We start from the raw sequence: 25682 nt of genomic DNA on the forward strand, positions 1-25682 counted from the left end.
AAAACGCATCGATATGGCACTTATTTGAGAGAAAAATCTGATGGCAATTTACAATAATTTGTGTCAAATAAAATAACTTAAAATCATTCTAACATGAGATAGTTTATGAGCCATGATGCAACACAGTGGCAGACTTCACTTTCATGATGGGTCTCCCATCGCAAAATCTATTTTACCTTAAAGAAGTATCTGCATTGGGAAATGTGTGATGGAATGGAAGGACCAGAATGTTAACTTCTGTTTATCAGTTCCTCATTATAACACTCATTATCTCTCAGTCTGTTTTGCAATGTGCTGGAGAGTCTCTCAAAGCACTGAAGTCTGTGGAAACTGTGACTGACTTACGTGCTCATTCAAATGTCCCTCTGAGCTCTCTGGAATGTCATTGTAAGGTAGGAAAGTGGTTAGAAAGAATGGTTACATGTTTAAAAGATGAGAATCAATGAAGAAAAGTGATCAAGTCATAACAACTTTTATGATAAGTTGATAATTGAAGAAATGCTACATACAAATTTAAAATAAGCCAGGATGGTGCTGACATATTTTAGGAAGATATAAGTCCCTTTCTCTGTACATCCCCTAGTTCCCAAATAACTTGATACAAATCATCCTTTTTGTCACAGTAGGTGACATTTCTTTTATGCTCTTTCCTTTTCTTAATTTCCCACTTAGAACTCACCCCAACTTCTGTTCTGTCCTCAACATTCCATTAAAATTCTTGTTGTCAAGGTCTCAGATGAGCTCCATCTGGACGGTTTCCAAGGTCAATTTTCTCTCCTCATCTTAATGGACTCTCAGAAGCTTTTGAAGGTTAATCCCTTCCTAATCTCTCTCAGCTTTTCCTTTTGTTTTCTTTTCCTCCTTCTTATTTGCTCTAGTTCTGTCTGCCAAGTCTCCTTTGCTGGCTCTTTCTCTTCTCCCTGACTTCTAAATGTTGAGTTCCATAGTTTTCTTTTTTCTTATATTCTCTCTTGGATGAAATCATTCATTCCCAGGGTTTTCAATGCCATCTTTTAACTTGCAAACACCCTTTTCTTTCCTGTCACAGGAAATGTTGCATATCTAGTTGGTGAAGCCAGGCATTTAGGAGTCACCCTTCAGCCCTCCCTGCCTCTCATCCTGCACATCAAATCCACCAGCAGTGCCATCTGTTCTATATCCAAAACACATCTTAATTTGCCCTCCACAGTCAAAGGCATTCTTGTCTTTTGTGTGGTTGACCTCAGTGGTCTCCTAACTGTCCTCCAGCTTTCTGCTCCACTTCTACTACCTCTCCCACTACCACTGGATCCTAATCCTTTCCATTCCAAACCATCAAAGTGATGGATGGATGGATGGAGAAATGATCATGACAGTTGCTTAACTGTTCTCAAGTTTTTCTTTCATTTTACAAGGTTCTGCAAAATCTGGTCTCTTCTTCCTATTCCAACTCGGACTTAAGAAGCTTGCCCCGTGCTACATGTGTTTTCTAATCCTATGAGAATATTCCAAGCTCTTTTCTGCCCCAGGACCTCTTCACCTGCAATTTTTTTTTGTCTGAAACACCCCGATCCTTCAGCATCTCACAAGCCATGTTCCTCCTTAACTTCATTGTTCATCCCGTGGAGCTTCAGAAGGCCCCCCAGATCACCTCATCTAAAGAAGCCTGTCTCTCACACTCCATGGTTATTTCCCAGCACAGCACACTCTTTTAGATTAATCATTTGTTAACAGTTCACCATCTGTCTCTTCCATAGTGTTTATTCACCACCGGGGCAGGATCCACATCTGTCTTGGCCACTTTTATATCCCTGGCATCTATCAGAGGGTCTGGCATAATAGTAGACATTCACAAAATTATTGATGAAAGACTGAAGGAGCTACACTATGAAAGCCAAACAAATCCAAAAGAATGACTTGTATTTTGGTTGTGTTTTGTTCTTTTTCTCAGGAATACTCCAGGAGAATTTGGATAAGCATGTGGGCTATATACACAAAGAAAACCATTTTGAATAGATCTATTAACAGCCAAGAGGATTGAGACCATTTAGAAGAATGCAGGCCTACCACTAAGAGAGGGGAAAATTCTTTAGGATGATGTCAGAGTAAGAAAATGCACACCAGTATGAGGCTACTCAGAGGAATACTTAGCAAGGATGCGTATAATGGCATCTGTCCATAGCAAAGCCTTGTAGAATGATGAATAATTTCTCAAAGGGAATACTTCGTTGTTTGTGCCTTTGCAAATTAAGTTGGACAAGATACTAGAAGATTCACAGTGAGGAATAAATTCCATGGACTAATAAATGTCAATGTGACTGCCATTAAAACTTTCCATTACAGACTGAGCAATGAACCCACTCAAGGAGAAAGCTTTGATGTCAAATCCATTCAAAATATCTGTGTAAATGAGACTCAAGAATCATTAATTTCGAAAAGTGAGTTATTTGAGCTAATTTTGCTTGTACGCCTGCATAAAAGACAAAATTTCCTAATCCAGGAGCAAAAACAAAACACTGAAGAAGGGCAAGCATTTCTTTCACCACAGCTACATGAGGAAAAAAATTTTCAAAAAAGAAAAAGATACTCTGCCCAATGGTCAGTCCTACAGTGGTTTCTGTTAGTGACAGAAGTATGGCCATAACATTTTGTCTAATTTCCTGAATACTGACCTAGTACAGCAAACAAGTTTCTTTACCGATATTCAAGATACAATGGTAATGAAATAATAATCACACGACCTTACATCTGAAGTGCCCCTTACAATGTTCAAAGGGGTTTTCACATACATTATCCAATTTGATGTTCACAACAGCCATAAGGGAAGCACCTGCGATGTGCCACTATAGCTAAAATGTTTTACCTTTCAAAACCATTATGCTGAGAGCTCTATAATTCATGTCCAGAGGAAAACTGGTGTATAAAAAGTTACCCTAGAATGGTACCCATTTACCCATTTATACATTGAGAGAGATTTATCTGAGCATGTTTTGAGATACATTGTTAAGTTATATCTGAATGTTCAGAAAACCTGGAGTAGCAGAACTTTGTTTAAAAAAGAAATTGTGCAATTTACTATCTAACTCTGTTTAGTTATAAGAAAAGCTAAGGCAAAGCTAAGCTAAGCACTTAATGTGCTTACATTGGAGAAAAGTGTTTCACAGGAATCCCAGTGATGGAGGAACTGAGAAGCCACAAAAGGGACCACGAGGGAACCCAGAGATTTGCAGGAGAAGGGGCTACTGCCCACCCCCGCCCACCAGGCTGGACGGACATGGGGAGATGACACTTCGACCTAAGCCCGGGGGCTGAGGCACCTGGCAGAAGCTGGAGGCCCTACAGAACAGCTAAGGAGACATGAGGTACTGCCCAAAGCAGAAAGAGGGAGGAAAACACCCTGGATTCCTTCTTTTCCCCAGCCTCCAATCTCTCACAGTGTTTCCTAGTGGCCAGTCTTCTCACCCAGCTAGGAACCTGTATCAACCCCGAGAGACACAAGGGAAAAAGGGTGAAGGTGGGCCCTGGACCTGCACACAAGTGGGAAGGCTTTGACTAAGGAAATGTGTCCTGTTTAGATCTACCAGCTACAAGCCATCGAATGTTCCAATAAGTCAAGACAAATATTGACCTATCTTCTTACACTGATATATCTATAATTTTTCAAAAAGTAAATAGAACCACAGCCCAAGGTTTAAACTATTGATATATCTCATAGTGCTCAATGGCTTGAGAATGCTGATACTTCTTTTTTCCCCACTTGCTTCACAGTACCTCGTAGTTTTTTGCTTTATATACATACCATGCACTCAACACATTTTGCTCATTAATTGAAGGTGAATGACTTAAATGCTGATGACAATGTTAAGCAATTAGAGGACATCTAGGACTGAAGCCATTGTGAGACATTCTACCATGTGCATATTGCAATGAATCCCTAATTGTGGAAATCTAAAGTTTTCAGAATCGCTTAACAAGTCCATTCTGGGAATGGATACAGTTCGGAAATTGGCAGATAACATATTACATGAAAGAAAGACACAAGATAATATTAAGACGGGAGAGAAGCTGGAAATGCTTTTATGCCGAAAAAACTTGATGCATTTATTAAACTTTCTACGCTGAATAATTGGGGGTTAGCTGAACAAGCTGTCCTGGAGGTTGGAGCCTTTTCTGCTGGCACTGCCTTCAGGGTTGGGGAGCCTCCCTCTTGCTTTGTTGCCTCCTGCTTATTTGAATAAATACTTCCACCCACTCTTTGGCATTGTTTCTTTCTCCTTTGACTCTTGTTTTTCCTCGCCTGCACTCTTCCTCACAATACTGACTTCTGGGCTGCAACTGCCAGGTTTTACCCTCTTCTTTTCCTTCTCCCACCACTTCCCACTTTGTCAAATTGTGAACACCCACTCCTCTGGAGGCAACTTCCTGAATTACTAGGAACATCTTTTTATTCCATCCCTGAAAAGTCCCTGAGGCATCTGGCCGTCCTCTGCCGCCCCGGTTTTCCAGGCAGGGATGCCCCTGTGGCTGGAACCTCCCTTCTCACTCAGAGAAGACTCAAATTGTTCTATGGCCCCATGGCTGCCACATAGTCACTCACTTTCATCTCTGTATTGTCTTCTAGGTCTCAAGACACCTCCTGGCTACTGTTGCACACCACAATCCATGTAGATACTCTAGTCATCTTTCTGCTTTTCCTCTATTGTCAGAATATCAGCTTACCTGCTGGTTCACTGCAGACAGAGTGTGGCTCACTCTGCCCACAAAGGAAGCCACACCCGACTTTATCTGGCCACAGTCTTATCTCCAAAATCTGGCCACCACACTTCATGGCCACAGTCTTGTCTCCAAAATCTGCTAGCTGTATACATCTACACTTCATCCATTTCACGTCTTTATTCCATAAGACCAAGTGTCTGTCCAGGGTTAAATGAACTTTATAAAGTTACTCTCATGCTAATGTTCAGGCACATGACTGTCTCTTTGAGACAGCGTAAAATTGATCAGGACAGAAAGATTCCGGTCCTAGATCTGCTGTGCACTTACTCTGTGACCTTGGACAAATGACTTTACTTCAAGGATTAGAACAACTTATCCATCGTCCAGAGGTGTCGCGAAGATTAATTAATTCACGTTTTTAAGGTGATTTGAGGATCTGCTAATGAAAGATGCTATATAAATGCTAATTTTTATTATTCATTCCCACATCTATATATTCAGCTGTCTCCTAAAATGGTCACCCTAAGCAATTACTAACTATTAAACTCTTTGAAAGAATGAAAATGAGGAACTGAAATTTCATTCTGAATCCTGAATTTTCTTCCTTTTCAAGATGTAAGCCTTGTGATTTCTAAGTCATTTAAATGCAGATCTTTTGGCTGAATCACACTTATATATGATGCTTATTCTTAATAATAAGGATATGGAGATTTGGAAAAATTACCACTGAACAAAGCAGCACTCAGAAATTCAGTCTATTGTTCAAACACATACAACCTGTACAATATCAAATCCAGCAAGGTTTTAAGCCTTTTAGACATAAAGCATTTTTATAACAAGCAAAATATTTTAATGCAATTCCATTCTAACCCCTCTAGCACACTTTAAAGAGCCATTCTATGTAGAAGACTCCATATGGTCTTTAAGATTATTTACAGTGTTATGTTATTATATGCACACTCACTGAAAATTCTTGTAAAAACTTCTGTGATTTTGCATAAATGTTATGTAGTTTGTGCTTACGTGGTCATTATTTTAGTAGACCTGCTAGTCTCTGGGATATGCAAGTTAGAGATGGAAACAGTGGCTACTCTGCTAATTTAGAATGATTGGATGCTCTTGTCTACAGGGAGCTCCAGCCACTCAAGAGTGAACTTGGACTCACTGCCCCTATGCCTTTGGTTCCAAAGAATGATTCTCCTCAGAAACCCTATTCTGTTTAGGTCTGATCTACCGACAGAATTTAGGGATTTATCCTAGATTCCCATCTACGGTAGAATTTCCTCAATGCAGCTGGGAAAACTCTCAAAATTACACCGCACATCAAGTCACTCCAGCCTTTCAGGGTGTCTCTTCATCTTGGCCTCGTAGAAGGCACAGTCTTGTGGGAAGAAGGAAGGGGCAATTGCCTCTGGGCACTTTTGAACATTAGAATATTGTCAACAAACTTCTGATGGAAAGAGTAGGCAACCGATTATATTGTCTTATGAAATAATCTGTTATATTAAGACAATTGGCAATACATATTAAAAAATGCATATATTGCATTGTATATTGAACATATGCAATATATCCGCAGTGGGTTTACAGCAAAACTTCAAGACAGAGGATATGAAAGTCACATACAAAACAGTTACAGGAGGTATGTCAAAAGAAAACTAGACATTACTTGTCTTACTTGACTTAGATCTTACTTGATTAATTGTAATACAATATGAGTGATATTGATACCTGTTGACTACTCTTTACATCACTTTGTGGGGAGAAAGGAAGCTGAGGGGAGCTTGCTTTTCCACAAAAGCCATGTGGTTTGACCTCAGAGTCCTGACTCTTGATCTGCTTGATTTACATCCCTCCCAAGAGTTCACAATTTAAGACCAAAACATTTAGTGGTCATAATTCTGTAAGAGCTAAGAAAAAAACATTTCCTCTGAAAGATATCAGTCTAAGGTAATAATAAAGTCTATAGTCAGTGTAATGGTAGATCTCATTGAAACATTCCAATTTTGTTATTTTAACAGCTGCCCTCACACAGAAAACCCAGACCTTGCTTAAAGTTTGTAGTGCCATCCAGAAACTACTTTAACCACCAAAAGACTTCTGGTACCCAAGAAACATCAGGAGGATCTTCTGTTTGTTTAGGAGTGCTCTACTTGGTTCCCATTATGACAGATAGGTATCGCTTTAATTATAGAGGGTTCATTTTTAAAAATATGACCTCGAGAAAGGGGATTCTGATGCTCTACTGGAAAAAACATATGTCCAGAATCTTAAACACAACATACCCCAAATTCTTAGACAATACATAACTGCAAAAGCTAATGTGACCCTTCTCCCCCAGTGCAGTGCCCCATGAATCTGTCTATCCATCTATCTATCTATCTATCTATCTACCTCTTATCTATTAATCAATCAGTCTATCTATCAGTGTATCATCTATCTAACTTTAAAATATCAAGGGAAGGCTTGTTCCATTGCTTACTTCTAAAGAACTCATTGATATCGTGGATCCAGTTTCACTTCTCGATAATCCCGCATTTTCATCCAACTCAGAGGCCATGAAGTTCTTCACAGCTGTGCGAGGCTCAAAGGGCAAATTCTGCATATGTTCCTGGGGTGCGAGATGTTGCTCTAAGTTCATATTGAACTGGTCCATGACAGGAGGATTCATGTTGAATTCAGGATTCACTTTGTAGTGCAATAGCCTTTCGTGGGGCAGGGTTTCCATGCCAATATTCATTTTGCTTTCTTCTTTCATTGATGGCTGGGTATTAACAGAACTTCTGGGCATCACAATATAGTCACTCTCCATCATTCTTTCTTGAGGATGAACGATGTCCATATCCGCCCCTCTCAAATTATCATCCGTACATAAGTACACAGTTCTCCGCAACTCACTGTTCTCTTTTTTCAAACATTGATTGCCCAGCTCATTCATACTCATGGGCATGTGCAGACCTGTGGGTTGCTGAATAATGACTTTGGAAATGACGTTTCCAGGCAATGTTGAATAGCTTAGCCCTTCAGGGTTTGTTCCCTTTTCTTCTTCATCATCATTTAGAGAAATCCTGGAGAGGGTGCCTGTTATTGTTGCTGCTCGGCAAGGACCAATATCCTTGTGAAGAACTGTGAATTAGAACATAAAAGTAAATAAAAGAAAGTTAATGCACACTTATTGACTACTATTGTATTCTGTTGTCCCTCATTTTACTAAACATTTTCCTTAGTAAAATAAAAATTATTAAAAATTACATATCTATTTTTTGCACATGGTCCAAATTACTCAGTCACCCTGTGTTGATTCTGACATGCTCTTATAGTTCTCAGGCAGCCCACAGATAAAACATATGGGAAAACTGATGAACAGACTTTCAAAAATCTCAGTGCCTTAACCCTAAATAACTCAGCCTAACTTTTCAGGGGAAAGGTAGATTACCAGAGAAATTTTCTCCATCTGTCTACTGAAAAGGGCTTTATAAAATTATGGATATATTAACAAGAGTTTGACTTTTTCTTAAAGGGTTTTCCCCTAAAGTATTCTACAAGTTCTACTCATTAAAATACTTCTTGAGAGAGGTAATCAATGAGAATTTCATCCTACTACATCAGAAATCCCTTCAAAAATTATGCCCATTGAAAACTAATGAGCATTTATCTGTGAAGTCCATATGGTCAAGTAGATGCAGGGTTCAAAAGTATTTATCATCTTCAGCTCCATGCAGGAAAAGTAAGGCATTTTTTAAACAAGATCAATCCATAAGCTCCAATGCCCTTGAGGGGGTATTAAAAGTGCCAACTGACTTTAAGCAGAAAAAAGCTGTATGAGCCTCTAACACCTCCATTCCATTTTAAGCCTGCAAAATAATGACTTAGAAAACTTAAAAATGCATGATAACTTGTAGTAAGAAAGAGAACAAAATGAAAACATAAACCACACCAAGGAAAAACCAATCAACAGAAGAGTTCAGAATTCTTTACGAAAATATAGTTTAGTTTTTTCTCTTTTTTGCCTCTCTAGAAGGAAGAAAATCATATTTTATGTGTAATGGAGGCAGAATGACTTGAAGCCTGCTTAGTTGCGGGCAGCTGTTGGTTTTGAGGTCTGAGAGAATGAAATTCTGAAGACGTTTTCTTGGTCATGGTGGTGCTGAAAGCACAGAGAACAGCACTGTGTGCAAGGTGGTTCAACACGGCCTCCAAGTACTGCCCTATCAACAAGTAGAGCCATTGCCATTGAATGTTTTGTTAGGCATAGGTAGCTATAACTATTTGGTTGATTATCTCCTCATGAAAAGTCTCAGACATATTCAATTTTACCCATTATTATCCAGTTTTCAAATAGCATCCTAATTATTATGCATTAAAGCAGAGTTTGCAAAATAGAAGGTTCTGAATGTCTTTCCCTATTACAAAGAAGAGAAGCTTTCAAATTAATTCAAGACATGCATCATTCATGTAATATCTTTTATCTTTAGAGATACTGTATTTAATCATTGTATTAGGTTTCTTTCTTCTTAGATATTCAAGATGTGATTCACCTATACTCCAGTCAAAATTTTTAAAAATGAGCAGAAAAAACCCCCCAAAAAACAAAACAAACAAACAAAAGATGTTAAATCTACATTGCGTATTTTTTATTAATCCACAATTTGGTGTGACTTTTTATATTTAACTATAATGTTTAAAAAGTAGAATAATTCAGTTTAAAAAAGTTATTTCCAAACCTCTTAAATTAATAGATAGGTAATGAATTGTGGTTGCCAGGAACAATTTACTTGAAAATATTCAGAGATAAAGTATGTTAAATTAATAGATTTAGTAATATTCCTAATAAAATACCTTAAAATATCTCCAAATTCAGGGAAGAATATTTTTAATCCTTAACTGTAGGCAAAAATTAATCCAAAATTTATAGCAATACAATATAAAGGCTAGTTATGGGAACCTATTACATTTTATTAAGGACATATAATTTTATACTTTTATCAGTATTTTGTAAACTGTAAAGTAAACCTTGGTACTGAATATTGATTTCATAATCTGCATTTGTATAAAATACATTTAGTTTGTATTAATGTAATATGATTTGTAGTTATAGTAGCACATTTTTATCAATGATACAGCTGTCTTTGCTGAAAATTTGTATATCTTAAATATTTGGGGAAATATAATTCTTCTTATTAAGTAGTGTCGACTCTATATGAGAAATTTAACTGTTTCTTTGACTTACTTAACATGGATACCCAAATTTTGAATATAAAACATAAACAAATAGACACCACCTACACATACAAATGTGATGTTGAAGTGATGGGAATTTTGAGAGAAATTAGTCAAGCTGTGAAGCGCAAAATGCAAATAAAACCAAAACAAAGCAAAAAGCACCTGAATATTTAGCATAATCAGATATACACTCCACCCTTTGGGAAAGTGAATTTCAGCAAAACTTAGGGAAAGATTATTCAGAGACCAGGAATTGAGACTTTAACACTGAATATACCTCAACATGGAAGGAAATCTTTAGAAAAACACAGGGGCAAGTTCCTGATAAGCTCAGCTAAAAAAAGGCACAGACAGAAAATGAAAAATTAAAAGAATTTTTTTCTAATAAAATAATGATACTGGCCTAATATTAAGAATACTAAATCTCAGAATACAATGAATCTGGGGAAAATGGGTATTTTAACAAAAGAGAACAAGATGAATATAACTCCTTTATTTGTAAAGTTTGGATGAAGATTTAGAAGGCATTCTTATCAAAATTTCAAAGGCCAAACAATTTCAAATGGATAGAATGGTAACCTAAAACCAGTAAGATAGTAGCAAATGGAGATAAATGCAAAGGCTAGATTTTTCATCAAGGACTAAAAAAACAAACAAACAAAAAATCCCCAGAACTTTTACAAATCATAGACTGGGAAATCCCTGACAGTTACTACAAAAAGTCTTGGGGATTTTAAATGATAATCAGTTGACACTAGTACTGTACCAGCTGCTATGAAATCAGATGCAAAGGTAGATAGCATTAATACAAGGAAAGAGCCAACTGTGATAAATGCTGGCTAAGTGTGAGCAGCATAGTTAAAACTTGGGCACCATAATTTCAAATGATTGACACCTGGGGTACCATGTCTGCCTGGGAGGATGCTCTGAGGAATGAGTGAAGAAACATGGTTTGTTTAGTCTGGAAAAAAAAAAAAAACCTAGATTGGGCTAAGTAGTATTTGCTTTCAAATATTTGGATAGTTAGGTGAAGTGGATATTCACTCTTATTCTCAAAGGCACCACGAAAACAAATGAATAAAAGGTTAAATAAGGTATATTTTGTCCCAATATAAAGGAACATTATTCATCTACTCTTGGTGGGTGTCCACAGGCTGGAGAACAGACGTTGGGAACACTGTCCCTGGGACCCAGCTCTCTAAGACGGTGTGCGCATGCTCTGAAAATATAGCAACAAAGCTGTGATACACACACACACACCCAAACACACTCACACACAATGGTATTTCATCCTTCCAGCATGGATGATGAAATTGAGGCACAGAGAGACATCAACTTGACTGGCCTTACACCTGACAACCAGTAATAGGTGGATGGAAGGCTTTCTGCTTTCCTGCAGTCACAGTACTTCCAATCAACCATTTCACTTCCTCGCATTCCCCATTCATATTCTCCCTCTCTCTCATTCCCTCCCCCTTCTCCTACATCTGCTATTACAATGTTTCCAGTTGAAAGACTCAATTTACACATTTACAGGAATATGTGATGGGTAAACCACAGCATTTTCTTTAAAATCAAAATCATAAAAATGATTCAACATCTAATGATTATATTTTCAAAATTCAAATATTCTTACCTGATCTACAAGCAATGTCTACATCCTTTTCAAAGTCTGTCTGTAACAAGAAATAATGACATAGAATCATCATTTAATGAAGACCTCAAGTGACTTTTACTGACCAAATTATCTGAAATTAACAAATATCTGACTATGAGATACCAGGATATTGTTTTGTGCAAAGGAAGTTGATCAAGGAATAATCAAATTGTTTTCAAGAGTATTTTCTAGAGACCACATGTTGGATAAAATCAGTGGGAACATGGTGTATGACTTTAATAAGGCAAAACTATACCCATGGTCATCTAACACCAGATGTAAAAAAACAGAATTTCAAGGCAATTCCTTAAACCACAATAAAAAGATCGGAATGTGAAATATTATGAAGATACTTAAATAAATGTCTTTGTTATTTATATTTTTATGCATTCATTTTGAATATATTGTTTGTAATGCAATATCTTATAATACAGCTTTGTCAAATCCTTAATAGTCAAACTAGGCTCTTCTGATGATACATTTTCATGCAAATGTGACAAAAGACTTTCAGGCTTAGGAATTAAAATTGAAGATTAAACAATACTAATCTGGCCTAGAACCTGCTTAGAGTTTAGTTCCATCCTCATATTTTCCCCAAACTTTTACTGTAAACAAATTAGTTTATTTTTAATGGTGAAATTAAATTAGCCCATCTTTTTTTTTTTTTTTTTTTGCGGTACGCGGGCCTCTCACTGTTGTGGCCTCTCCCGTTGCAGAGCACAGGCTCCGGACGCGCAGGCTCAGTGGCCATGGCTCACGGGCCCAGCTGCTCCGCGGCATGTGGGATCTTCCCGGACCGGGGCACGAACCGGTGTCCCCTGCATCGGCAGGCGGACTCTCAACCACTGCGCCAGCAGGGAAGCCCAAATTAGCCCATCTTAATCAATTCTTAGATTCAAGATATCAGTATTTATCTCTTTGTTTTTAATAAGGAATTAATTATTCCTTCTCCTGTCTTAGTTACTAGTATATCGTTTAGACTGTTTTTGTGTTGCCTAATCCAAACACATCGATAATAAATCAAGCATATTACTAAGAAAACTCTATTTAAGCCATGATGTTAATGACACAGTTTAAACCTTACTTCATTTCTAAAATATACGGAAGTGGTTATGTGTAAAGTACCCCTTATCCCAACAACAGTCAGAGCTCATGTACAATGGTTGGCCTTCCTCTGGGAGTGTGTCTGCCCCTCATACTTTAGGGCAGTGGCTCTCGTCTTGGGCTGCCCCCTGGAGCCACCAATGCCTGGGTTCTATCCCAGGATGCTGGTTTCCTTGCTCTGGAGTGCGGCTCCTCTGAGGAATCTGAATGGGAAGCAAGGCGAGAACCACTTCAGGTCTTGCTTTAAGACCAGATGTGCAGGTACCATCCTGTTCTGATCTGTAAACAAACATGATCCTATGGACACACTGTTAACCCTAACTCTGTGTGAGGATGAACATACCCACTGGTGTCACCCAGAAACTCCACACTCAACACATCAAGGGTCCAATAACAGATCCAGGACTCCTAACCAGTCCAGACAGAACCGTCATCTGGTATCAGAGTTCCAAGCCTGTGACCGAACTACAGTCAAAGTCATTCAAAATGGAATTTTGATACTATTTTACGACTAAGAACATTTGCTTATTCCCTTGAGAAATCATGACTGAATGAAGACTCAGAGGGGAATTAAAAGCTCACCATGATTTGAGCATGCCCGTTAGGAAAAGAACTGGAAGAATCAGCATTGATTGGGTCCTGACAGTTTCTCAATCGGCATCTAAATGCATCTTGAACCTGTGAAAAAAGGACAAACATTCATTTTCTTCTCTCTTGGTAATGACCAGATACTGTCCATATTGGCAATTGACTGAGAAAACCATTATCACTGTTTTTATGATCCAATACCCGTTTTGTTTACTTGGTGCACCTGGACTTTGGTCCATGCCCAGGGAATTCATCATTTACCAACATCTGTAGAGGGAGGTGCTGGGAACTCCTCAGCTGTCCCGATGCCTGTGTCTGGCTCAATACTAATCATTCTTGCCAGACGGCAGGATTATTTCCACTGCTACAAACAATATGCCTGTCTTTCAAGGGGGATTTACTATTCGGTATGGCATAATCTTCACAACAGCTTTAAACATTGGGAAAAATGAGATGACTCAATGATCTGTCGACCAAAATTGATCTGGGATTTTCCTTTTATGTCTTATGTAATGCATATTGGGGAGACCATTTCTTGTCTTACTTCAAGTACTATGTGCCCTTTTGTGCAAACAAAACAAAACAAAACAAAAAACCCCACACACAATGAAACAAAAAGGTAAAAAAAACTACTCTGTTTCTGGTTGATTCTCGTGGGAAAAAAAAAGGCCACTTAGCAAAGCCGAACTTCCTTAATATACATTCACAACTGGATTCTGAGCAAAGAACAAGCACATCACAAGGAAATTCGAAGAACGTTAAATCTTTTGTTAAACAGCACATGGATAAACCTGAATAGATGAATAACAAACACACAAATCAGCCGACAGCTACTCTGACGTCGTGGTACCTCTGTGTCTGCTAGTCCGTCCACCTCCTGCAGCTCATTAGGCCCCTAACGAGCTTGCCGGTGGGCATCACCATAAGTCAAGTCAATGGCAACGTCATTTTACTAGTATTTGGCTTTTCTGACTTCACATTATTGTTACTCCCCTCCTTGTTTATTATAATCTGTCTTATCGGGTTACCAAACAAAGCACAGATGATGTGGCATTCCTTCTATTTTCCTGAAGCACCATTGTAGGGGCCACCAAGGGAAACATAATGATGTCCAGTTTTGCAAAGCATGTATATAAACTATCCTGTCACTTGTTGTGAGATGTGCGTAGTTTATGTATTGGCCATAAAAAACCCTGAGCCTATTAAGCTGTTTTCAGCTCCTCTCACCCATTTCAAAAATTCATTAGCAGCCTGTTTCCCAAACCGCAAGATGTGGAAAGTGACATGAAGTTTAGTTACCACCACTGAGCCCTGGCTGCAGTTCCATCATGAGACCTCTGCCCACGTGCTGGATTTCTCCCCTCAGATTCTGATCCTGGTGATGCAACCACTATGGCTGTGAATTAAGCGGGGGGCGGGCTCCATATTCTCTGACCCTTCCATTTTCTGATTCTAATATTTCTTTTTTTAACCATTTTTTAATCGAAGTATAGTTAACTTACAATGCTGTGTTAGTCTCAGGTGTACAGCAGGGTGATTCAGTTATACATATAATATATATATATATATCCTTTTTCAGATTCTTTTCTCTTATAGGTTATTACAAGATATTGAGTTCCCTGTGCTATACAGTAGGTCCTTGTTGTTCATCTATTTTATCTATAGTAGTGTGTATATTCTAATATTTCTAAATCTGAAACTTTCTGGAAAAAAAGAACAAGGAGTTGTCTGATACAACTGGGTGAGGTAATTTCTTATTTCCTCTTTCAGACACATCAGTAAAAGTTCAGGCTCAGTGATATTTAGTCTGATCATCTTTTCCTGAAGAACTGGATGCATATTTGGAAGTAATACATCCAGCTTCTCCCTTGGAGGAGACATGGCATGGACAAACTAGACTCTTTAGAAGCGAATGCTTCTTAGATTAAGAAGTCATAGCTGTGAGACATAAAGCGATACAATTAATAATCAGAAGATCGTTATACACTAGGGTAATGCATCTCCTGTTTGCCAGATGATCTCTGTTTCTGTTACACAGAAATTTGCATTTGGGGGAAAACTCTAAGAAAGTATATCTGTTTCAGAAGAAAAATTCTAAGAACTAATGTCAGAAAAATAGGTACTTGCCAATTTTCTGTTTGTGCCCCAAGGCAACTGTTAAAGAAGCACACACTTTACAAAAGAAGATAAATAATGTGTTAGAAATGTTGCCTTCCAGGAGCTTGTCACATGAATTTGTTTCAAATCTGCTTCTGAGCACCAACACCCATAAAATATGAAAGGTGGTCCTTGGTAAAACGAAACATTAACTCTTGTTCACCAGCCACTCTATTTTCAGGCCTTCAGAGTGCAGTTGTCAAGGATATTTTTGTCTGACAATGAAATACGGAAAAGCAGCTCCTGTCAGTTTCTCTTCAAAATCCACTATCTGATTGCTTGAAGGATATATAAAAGAAATCTCTTTTTCATAACACACACATACAAAATCGATACCTTAAACTACAAAACTCCCAAATATGACAATGGATTAAGGGCATTTCTATACTGGAGAATGATGTCAGCTCCATGAATCAGTCAATGCTAGTCACAAGAAATATAAAACAGAGAAGCATAAAAAGTCTACAGTAAATTCAAGGTCATTTTACTGGTCATATAAATGCCATGATTTAAGTATTGGATTCTCTGACACTTTTAGTGCCTCTGTTCCTTCTAATTCTGAAAGATTTGCAGGAGAAATTCTTCTGTTTGATTTAAAAAAAAATCTTAAAAATACATTCAGGCAATCTAGCTGAACTAGCCTTAAATATTTATCCAGCACTGACAGGGAAGCATGATTAGACTAGGTTCTGTACTGTGTACTATTATCACAGAAAAGGGTGTTTCAAGCAGGACAGTACCTGGAAAATGCATCTGCAGCTATTTGAAAACATTTTGATAACTAAATGAATGTTCTATCAGGTAAACAAAGAGACTTTTATCTTTGGTGAACTAATGTGTATTGTACTTATGGAGAACAACTAGAAGTTTTAAAAAAGCAAGTCTACAAGGACCTTAATTCCGAGCAAGGAGAAAGCATAAAAACAAACAAAAGACAGAATCTCGACCTGGCTATTGCATGCTGAAATTAAAACTTTCTGTGCCAAAAGGAGCATTTACAACACTGGCCAATAATAGTCTTGGTGTCTTTCTTGCCTTGTGATTAAGACTGAAGAAAAAAAACTGTTAGAAGATGCAGATATTTACTATTTAAGCTCCTTAAGCTGACTGACTGTGGAGAACGAGTCACTTATTTGAGGTTCCAATTTAATTTAAAATTTCTTTTTAGATATTAAAATCATGATACCTGAATTCTTCCAATATCAATCATGTTTTAAACTTATGTAGGACCAGTAAATACAATTTTTAAACAAACCCGTCTAGAATAATTAAACATTTAATACCAATTTTGGCACAGTTAAAATCTAGATTTCAAAATGTCCTCTTTTTATAATACTCTGCCATAGATCTTTCACCTTGACGTCAGACAGAGGGTTAAAAAGTATCGGGAGTGTAGCAAAGAATTGATATGTGAATAGCCCTGTAATATTTAGGAGACTTTAAGGAAACCTGGTATCATGTTGTGAAATAAAAAAGAGTGGCAAGAAACATCTCCAAAAATAAGGTGAGGTGAACACAATAAGCTAACAGGTTGTCTTCTGAAAGGATCCTGCCAGGCACCACCAAAGTTATCCCGACCAGATCCTGCTGGGGCTGCTCTAAAATCTCTTGAAAAAGCTATCAACCCTTTTCCTGTGGACAGATTCCTGGATGAGACCAGAGTTCAAAGAGGTCCACAGGGCGTGTCTCTCTCCTGTCCCTCCCCTAGGGACAGTGATTCGGTTCATCTCAGCAGCCGCCAGCGAGAGCTTCTCTGCTGGTCCCCGCTCCGAAGACAGCTGGCAATGTCACTGTGAACGTCGGTGCCAGATTTAGAGATTGCTGGGGAAGAGCAGGGAGCATTGCTTGGCAGTGCTGCAATTCAGAGGAAGCTTCAGGAGAGAGCTGCACTGTTTGAAACAGGCTCTGTATTTAGCTACAGACCCCAAAGCTTCACCTTTTAAGAAGACAGCTTTACCTCCAGTTTTTCTTCCTGACTTCCCAATTCCAGAAGATCATTTTAAGCAAAGAAAAGAAATAAAGTTACATTCTTGTGATTTTTTGATTGTTAGCTTGGGAGGAGGGAAGTTTCTTAAATGTTCTCGTTATTTTCTGAATCTAGTATCGACTATTGTTTCTATTGATTCACATCTGTACAAATGGCTTTTTAATTACATGAAATTTCATATAATTTCACCATTAAATGAACAAGAGTGTTGTCAATTTCATGGGTCTAATACCAATTCACAGAAGCACCATGAATGACTACACACTATTAAAATATTATTTGACCTCTCTGAGAGCAAGGGAAATGAACAAAAATGGTTTGTCATTTGCTATATGTGGAAGGGAAAATATGGACTTCGGTCCCAACTTTCAGTCCTAATGATGTTCTATCGGAATTCTCTAACACCTAAAGGATCTTTCACTTAGTCTCAAAATTCTCACAGCTTTTACTATTTTTTGTATCAGATTTGGGGGTCACATAAGCTGCCCCAGACAGCATTTCACATACAGGATCTGAAAAAATGTAACAGTATTTCTTCAGCACGCAGGAAAGAAAAGAAGGAAAGGGAAGTCATACACCAGCCACCTCCACCCATGCCTTCACCGAAGATACTTCATCATAGCCTCGCGTCATCCACGTCAAGGCAGAAAATAAAAACCTAACTCATGACCTCTTATTTCTTTTATTAATTTTAAAACTTTACTCCAAACATACTCAACTTCCTGTCACCAGCTTAACACTGTTGCAAGCTGGGACCCTGGGGTCTGAAGAGAGAGAGAGGTGAGATTTGCCCTTTCATGCAGGCAGGCACTTGAAGAATTTTGGGTAACAGTAAGTCACGGCTGGATGCTACCTGGCGGACATGCCAGAGTTTGCCAATCTCTGCCATGAGCTCTCTGTGTCTTAATTTGTTCACTGATGCCATTGTACTAATCTGACTTCATGCTTTTGTTAACCTCCTGTATGGAGTTGGAGAACCACGCATGCAGATTAAGATGGGTAGAAATATCCATGACATAATTGCAACTATGCTCCAATCAGGAAAACCTAATCTGGAGTGAGATATAAGACTTATATTTTCCTGCCTACGAGGTGAGATGACTATTGAGTGAAGGGAGGCTGGTGATTTCTGGGGAAAAGTATAGAGGGTTTTATATGGTCCTTCCTTGGGTCCTGTCTACGCTCCTATTTAAAGGTACGCTCTGTGCTTCCTACCCTCTGTTCCGATTAAAATCCAGCTTTATTGCGGTAGCTTTAGCCATCCTCCCACTTCCAGACACACATTCTATCTTATTAAAAACAAAACAACAAAATCTTTAAATGTATTTCTTTTGAAAGCTTCAATTCAGCCCGACCAAGATAAAGCTCTTAGCAACCCACCTCGCTCTCCCTTTAACCCAACTTCCCTCTGAGCAAGGACGAGGACCCTAACGCTCCCCACCCCGGGCAACTCACCCACCTTCTAAAATCTATTCTTCATGACACACTGTGGCCTCTCACCAAGGCCGCTGCTCACCCCAAGGAGAAAGCTCTAAAACATCACTTAGTGCTGTGCCCTTAAATGTCGTCAGTTCTGTCTTTCTCTTGGTGCTGCAGTCAGAGCCACTAAAAAAAAATCTCTCCACTTGTTTTATGCCCCCATGTGCCCCAGGTGGTCTCAGAGGAGAGTCAACTCTCTACCACTCACCACAGGCTTCATTTCTTGCAAGTCGTATGCCCGGGACCCTCTCTCCATTTTCCTCCACTTGAAACTTTCGCTTTCTTAATCAGGACCCGGTTAAGTTCTGAAGTCTCCTATCACCCACTCCCCCATCTTCAAAACCCACTGAAGCCCCTGCTCTTCAGGGGGCTGTACAATGTACCTTCTTCCGTGGTCATGAGTCCTACCTAAATTCCCTGTAGATCAAGCTGGGAGATTCATGCAACTCTCCATCTGAACTTTTTTATATGCAATACGACCTCTTTTCAAATTGCTCTCTAGTTATTTCACCACTACTGGCCTCATTTACGTTTTAAAATGATTTGGGGAGAATATTGGTTTTACATGAGATAGCTAAGGAGGTTGTCTGCTTCATATGATCACTGTCATGTGTTTGTAAATAAGTTTGTTTATCTGTATTTTTATGAAAACAATAAGATGAAATGGGACATTGACAGAAAAAAAAAGGTGGAAGGGAGTGGGAGAAACAGAAAGAAAGAAAAGAACTGTTCATGTTTATTTTAAGCATTTGTTACAAAATCACTTCCCAGGTTTGGATGAAACTTCTGGGACCTCCTCTGGCGGAGCTTGGCTCTCCTGCCAGCGCTGGGGAAAGAGAAAGATGAGCTTGGCCCTGTTACTGATGTACAGAGCAGCCCTAGGATCCTCACATACCGATACAACAAAATTATCCATTTAAGTACTTTCCTTTTTCCCTTCCTTCCAGTGAAGGGGTTTTATTGTAGCTTATTTTGTACTACAATCTTGTTATTTTACCCCTCTGACATCAAGCTGCCCGACTGTCTTAGAGCCAGGCACAGAGACAGGAGAGATGAGAAGAATGTACAGGCACCAGGAAAGTGGTTTCCTAGCAACAGGAACTATTTCAAAGCTTTCATAACTCTTGTGCAGTTAGAATTTCCATAGCAATGTGGAGAATAGTAAATAGTAGCTATGTCGCTATGTGCATGCTGCAAATGAATTCTTCTCAAGAAATGATGGCTAAATGAAGGAAGCACCTATATTTGTTCTGTTGGATCCTGTCTCATTACATATGACACATATTAGTTTCCAAGATCTAGGTTTGTTGCTGAAAGTAATGTGTTGTGATAAATCAGATGGTTTAATTTTTAAAAATATTCTTATTCCCTCTTGGTGTTTGCACTTCTGTCAGTGACATCTGCTAAAGCAATTCAATTAAGAGAAAGGGACTTCAGAAGAAGACCCTGTACTTCAAGAATAAACATTTTATGAAACTGAAATATTAAGATATCAGCTCTGGAGGTCACAACAAACTGCTAGTCAAAGAATCAATTTGCTTTTTTAGAAAAGTGGAATATAATTGAGTTGAGATGGTAGTAGGATGATCCTTTCTCCTTCCCCTCCTGACTTGAAATAATTTAGGTTTTCTAATTCAACCCATTGAAAGCAAAGCCACTTTTAAAATGGATGAAGCCCCACACACATCACATTCAAAATGCCACAGTTACAGTATTTCATTTCTTTTCTCCTTAAACTGCAAGGCTCTCTTCCCCTCTGTGCAGACCCACCTGCTTCATAGAAGACTGTAAAAGTCAATATGGGTAAAGCCTTTTTCTGTTGTTTTATCTTTGACTTTTTTTTTTAACATCTTTATTGGAATATAATTGCTTTACAGTGGTGTGTTAGTTTCTTCTGTATAACAAAGTGAATCAGCTATATGTATACATATATCCCCATATCCCCAACCTCTTGCATCTCCCTCCCACTCTCCCTATCCCACCCCTCTAGGTGGTCACAAAGCACCGAGCTGATCTCCCTGTGATATGCGGCTGCTTCCCACTAGGTATCTATTTTACATTGGGTAGTATATATATGTCCATGCCACTCTCTCACTTCGTCCCAGCTTACCCTGCCCACTCCCCGTGTCCTCAGGTCCATTCTCTACATCTGCATCTTTATTGCTGTCCTGTCCTGTCCCTAGATTCCTCAGAACCATTTTTTTTTATTAGATTCCACGTATATGTGTTAGCATATGGTATTTGTTTTTCTTTTTCTGACTTCCTTCACTCTGTACAATAGACTCTTAAGTCTATCCACCTCACTATAAATAACTCAATTTCATTTCTTTTTGTGGCTAATATTCCATTGCATATATGTGCCGCAGCTTCTTTATCCATTTCTCTGTCAATGGACACATAGGTTGTTTCCAAAGCCTTTTGAATTCATATTGGATGAATCATTAAAGACTACAAACAACCATTTTATGTTAGTATGTATCAAAAATACACAGAAACAGAAATATGTTTATCTGTACCCAGTCCCTTTCTAAATTGAAGGAAATATTCCTTACATTGCTTATATACTTTTAAGAAAGAAAAAGACCAGGGAATTCCTTGGCAGTCTAGTGGTTAGGACTCTGCGCGTTCACTGCCGAGGGCCCGGGTTCAATCCCTGGTTGGGGAAATAAGATCCCACAAGCTGCATGACACAGGCAAATAAATAAATAAATAAATATTTAAAAAATAAACATTTAGCTTAGATGCTGGCATACAGCAAGAACACCATAAATATTAAACAAATAAAAAGAAAGAAAGAAAAAAAAAGTCCATACAAATTATCTTGAATTATTGTGACGAAAATATTTTAAAGTGAAGAAAGCAGTAGAGATAAAACTGTATTCCTAGCATCTCCTATGGGATTATCAAGTAGATCACTAGATTTGAGTCATTATACAATATGTTACAGGTAGCTATTGAGACTATTTGCTTTGGTCTATTTTTATGAGATGTTTGTTCACAGGATATAGCAAGGACATGGAAAGATGCCTTATTCTCCTGGACTGTGGTTAATGCTAGGGCAGTGTGATCACAGGTACTATGAGATAGACCCATTGCTAGTGTCGGGCAACACACATTTAGAAGGTCAGAAAGAATTTCTATGAATTCAGTGAGACATCCTTATGATGTGGTCTTTGGGATTTGCAAAATTTAAACAGGGTTCTTTTGGTTTTTCGGTAACAATTGCCACTGAGGAATTCTGAGAGACTTGCCTATAACTGAAATCTGCTCTGTGTATTTATAGCACTGTTACAGGGTATTTTTAAGGGTCAATGAAAAAATACTAGATATGCAAGTTTCCATTTCAGTGTTGGAATGAGAGACATGACACTCTGCTATTGATTTATCAACTATAAAATTATTCAATTTGAACTAATCATTGAAAATGCAATAATAACAGGGCCAATATCCATAGTCTTATTCCCAATAAATACAGAAAATATAGATTTACAGACACCTATTTAACAGAAGCACTTACTATATGATTTAATTACCCTTAAATCATGTTTTTGATAATTATTGGTCCAATTAGCAAGTATGGGAAAGTTCTGATGGAATTGAAATTTTGTGCCAAATATTTTTCTTCATGTAAGCAGCACAACTTTGCTAATCAGCCAACAAAATATCTGTCACTTTAAAACCTGAATATTTTGATCATAGCCCAAGGCTTTTTAGAGAGCTTATTTCTGAAGAAAAAGAGAGGCTTATTTAGAGTTGGGCTATTTTTTTCCTCTTTAACACCTAAAGTATTAATATCTTCTGAAAATCTCATGCAGATAAATCATGGATCTTGCTTACAGCCCACGCTATTCATCCTTAATCGTCCATCAAAAATGTACCATGTGTCTACACACTTTGAACAATTTTGTTACATAAACATATTAGAGATAACATTAACATATTAGACATAACATTAACACAGAAGACTCTCGGGATAGTTACGGTCAGAGAAGAACATAGCTCAATTTCTTTTTTAACTTTTAAGCAACTTTGGTCTATAAAAAAATCAACACTTGGAAGATTTTTAGTGCTGATATTCTAGGTAGAAATTTGTGATGTCTTGGTAACAAAGACCTAGATCAGATTTTTTAAGTGATGAAATCCCCCCTTCCCCTTGCAATGTGAAATCATTCTTCTGTTTTCATTGTTTCTCATCATACGATGTTCTTGGAATACACGTGTGGGTTTATTGCTGACATCTGTATTATACTAAAGTAGCTCAGAAATACTGTTCTCCTCATCTGGTAAATGAGGTAAAAACCTTTGCTTACCATCACTCATCAATGTGAAAGCTATAGAATGTGTACTCAGATGCGCATGTGTCTTTTTGCAATGTGCCCATCACAATAAAGTTCTCAAACAAGCTAGATAATGTGAAATGACAGTGGAGACCATCTTCTCAAAATTACTAGCATGGCACTGTGTCACTCTGTGTTTTAGTCACCACCGTCCCCAGAGTAAATGCTCAAATGATTCCTAAACCTTGTAAACACCGTATTGGTGCTTGCAAGCACTCGGAATAATTGTTGCACCAGTTGGAAAACAATATTTTATCCCTAAACAACTCAAGTCTGAACTCCATCACTGATCTTGATGGATTTGGTGCAGGTTAGTGTCTCATGAAGGATGACTTCTTTCCTTCACTGCTGCCAACAAACCTCACCAGGACCTGGAGAAGCACTGTGATTACAGACCTACAGTCCTTGGGGACAATTACTGCCCAATCATGCTCCACTGTGTCCATATTTTGTATTTTCTGAGCATTGACATCCATATCAAAATCATCCCCTTTGAGTAATCTTAACCGCACCTTAGTACAGAGACAAAAGAACCCCTCGTTCATCTTCAACATTTTCTTTCTAAAACAAAGTCTGTCAAGTATGAGGAATGAGGTTATGCTGTGTGTAGAAGCATGAGTTAAGGAACAGGTTTAAGAAATACCATCGCAATTACGTTTTAGGTACGCCGCCCATGCTCTTATCTACACCTATGATTGCATCATAGCCTCTCTTGAACCCACTGTCCCTGGCTCTTGGCACCTCTGGTTGCGTTTTTCCTTGCATCACCCCATCTGTTTTAATCTGTCACTTTCAGAGTCCAAGGAGCCCCCTTGAACTTTGCCTTTGCCTTTTCATTTCTCTTTAGCGTTGACTCCCAAACGATTGTCTTTAGAGGAGACCAGCTTTAACCTGAAGATCAAGTTATTAAAAGAAAAGATCCTATTTGTTAACATGGAAAATACTCTTCTAGGTGTCATTCTTCTCTCTTGCAGAATGATCTTTCTCACCTCTCTCCGGAGAATGCAGTGGACCATGACAATCACAAAGCCTTGCAATGAATCAAACACAGCAAAAAGTATTTGAAACAAGATGGAGCGTTTGTCTGTCATGGCCAGAACTGCAGACATCCACGTCAGAGCCAGAAGGGGCAACACCACACAGGAGCTCCAAAGAGATGCCCTGTTGGAACACAGAGGAAGCGACATTACGTAGCTGCACATACGTATGCCCCAGGCGATAACCAAACCCCAGTTCAACAAAGCATTCTTGTAGGTGGCACCAAGACATTAACTTGGAAACCACAAAGCAGATAACATTTGATAGTTTTATTTATTTTTTGATAAACAATCCCACAATCGTTACAAAAGCCGTTGCAAACTATAAATATTTAAGTATGCTCTTAGCTCTAATATTAGCAAACATGATTTTTTTTTTTCCATCGTAGCATTTTCTCACATGCACGGTAAAAGATTTGTCACAAGAAGATGTAAATGATTGGGACTAACATGGCGTTACTGGCGGTGGTGGCTGACAAAGCTGTTGTTGAAACTACTCCACACTTGGCACATTTGAGCGTCAAACCGCTATGAGGCTCACTCATCTGACTGCAAACAAACAGAACACCCACAAAAAGAACAAAATATTGAATTGTCACCAAAAAAAAAGTTGCCACTGCAAGTTAGCTTTTAAATACGATTTCATGCAGAAAAGTATATTTATCAAAGAAGAATGCTCTCTGTCGTGTTAAAGATGCATTTACACTACACATTATTTTTGTAACATTCACCGCTTAATAATATGGGCCTTTGTTACATGAGAAGCATATTTCCATAATTTACACCATAAATGGCCCTTGTGTCTACAGATCAAAGTTGCCCAATACACTGAGTTAAACAAAAGCATGTGTTTGTGTAGACATACAGTGAAAACCCTTTATTCAGACCCTCGATAATCAAATAGGTAAGGATTCCTAGCTTCAAATATTTTCAATGTCACTTACAGAAGACACATAATATCAATTAAAACCTTCTGAAATGTACACATGTATCTCAGAAGTCCAATATAGGGAGATATATATTTTAGGCTTTTAGTCATTTGTGGAAGATGTAGCTTTTATCTCAACATATTCATATTTGGAAATTTCTTATAGCATCAATGTACTGTCTATATTTTAGGATGATCTGAATATAGGGGCTGATGAAATTTGATGAAATATTAGTTGATAATAAAAAGAGTGATAGTTTTCTGCTTTAATAAAACACATTTAACATAATCACCAAGTTCAAAATATTCTTTCTGCACATTTTGTCATAGACTCCAATAGCTTTTAAATGGTCTATTCAAGTCTAGAGGATATTGCAGGTAAATTCAGATTCAATCTATTATCTCATAGAAGCAAAGTCACACTACGTAGAAAAACTTGACACATTTTTCTTTAGAAAAAAGTCCTTTGAAAATGACTCGTTTTTAGAAC

The 25682-nt window shown here is 38.1% G+C and overlaps 1 protein-coding gene across 3 annotated transcripts in view; it reads right to left on the reverse strand.

The window, feature by feature from the left end:
- The window catches only part of ADGRB3 (adhesion G protein-coupled receptor B3), a 793577-nt gene that overhangs the window by 19562 nt on the left and 748333 nt on the right, over positions 1–25682 (reverse strand). For 2 of the 3 annotated variants that reach the window (XM_004270131.3, XM_004270132.3), the window contains 5 exons: positions 24715–24813; positions 24217–24388; positions 13262–13357; positions 11555–11594; positions 7178–7821 (listed from right to left, as the gene is read on the reverse strand). In XM_004270131.3, coding sequence (XP_004270179.1) covers positions 7178–7821; positions 11555–11594; positions 13262–13357; positions 24217–24388; positions 24715–24813 — 1051 coding nt within the window. The remainder of the gene's footprint in view (positions 1–7177; positions 7822–11554; positions 11595–13261; positions 13358–24216; positions 24389–24714; positions 24814–25682) is intronic. The other variant, XM_049695237.1, reaches the window with a different exon arrangement.

The sequence above is a fragment of the Orcinus orca genome, chromosome 12, assembly GCF_937001465.1.
Source record: "Orcinus orca chromosome 12, mOrcOrc1.1, whole genome shotgun sequence".
NCBI lineage: Eukaryota > Metazoa > Chordata > Mammalia > Artiodactyla > Delphinidae > Orcinus > Orcinus orca.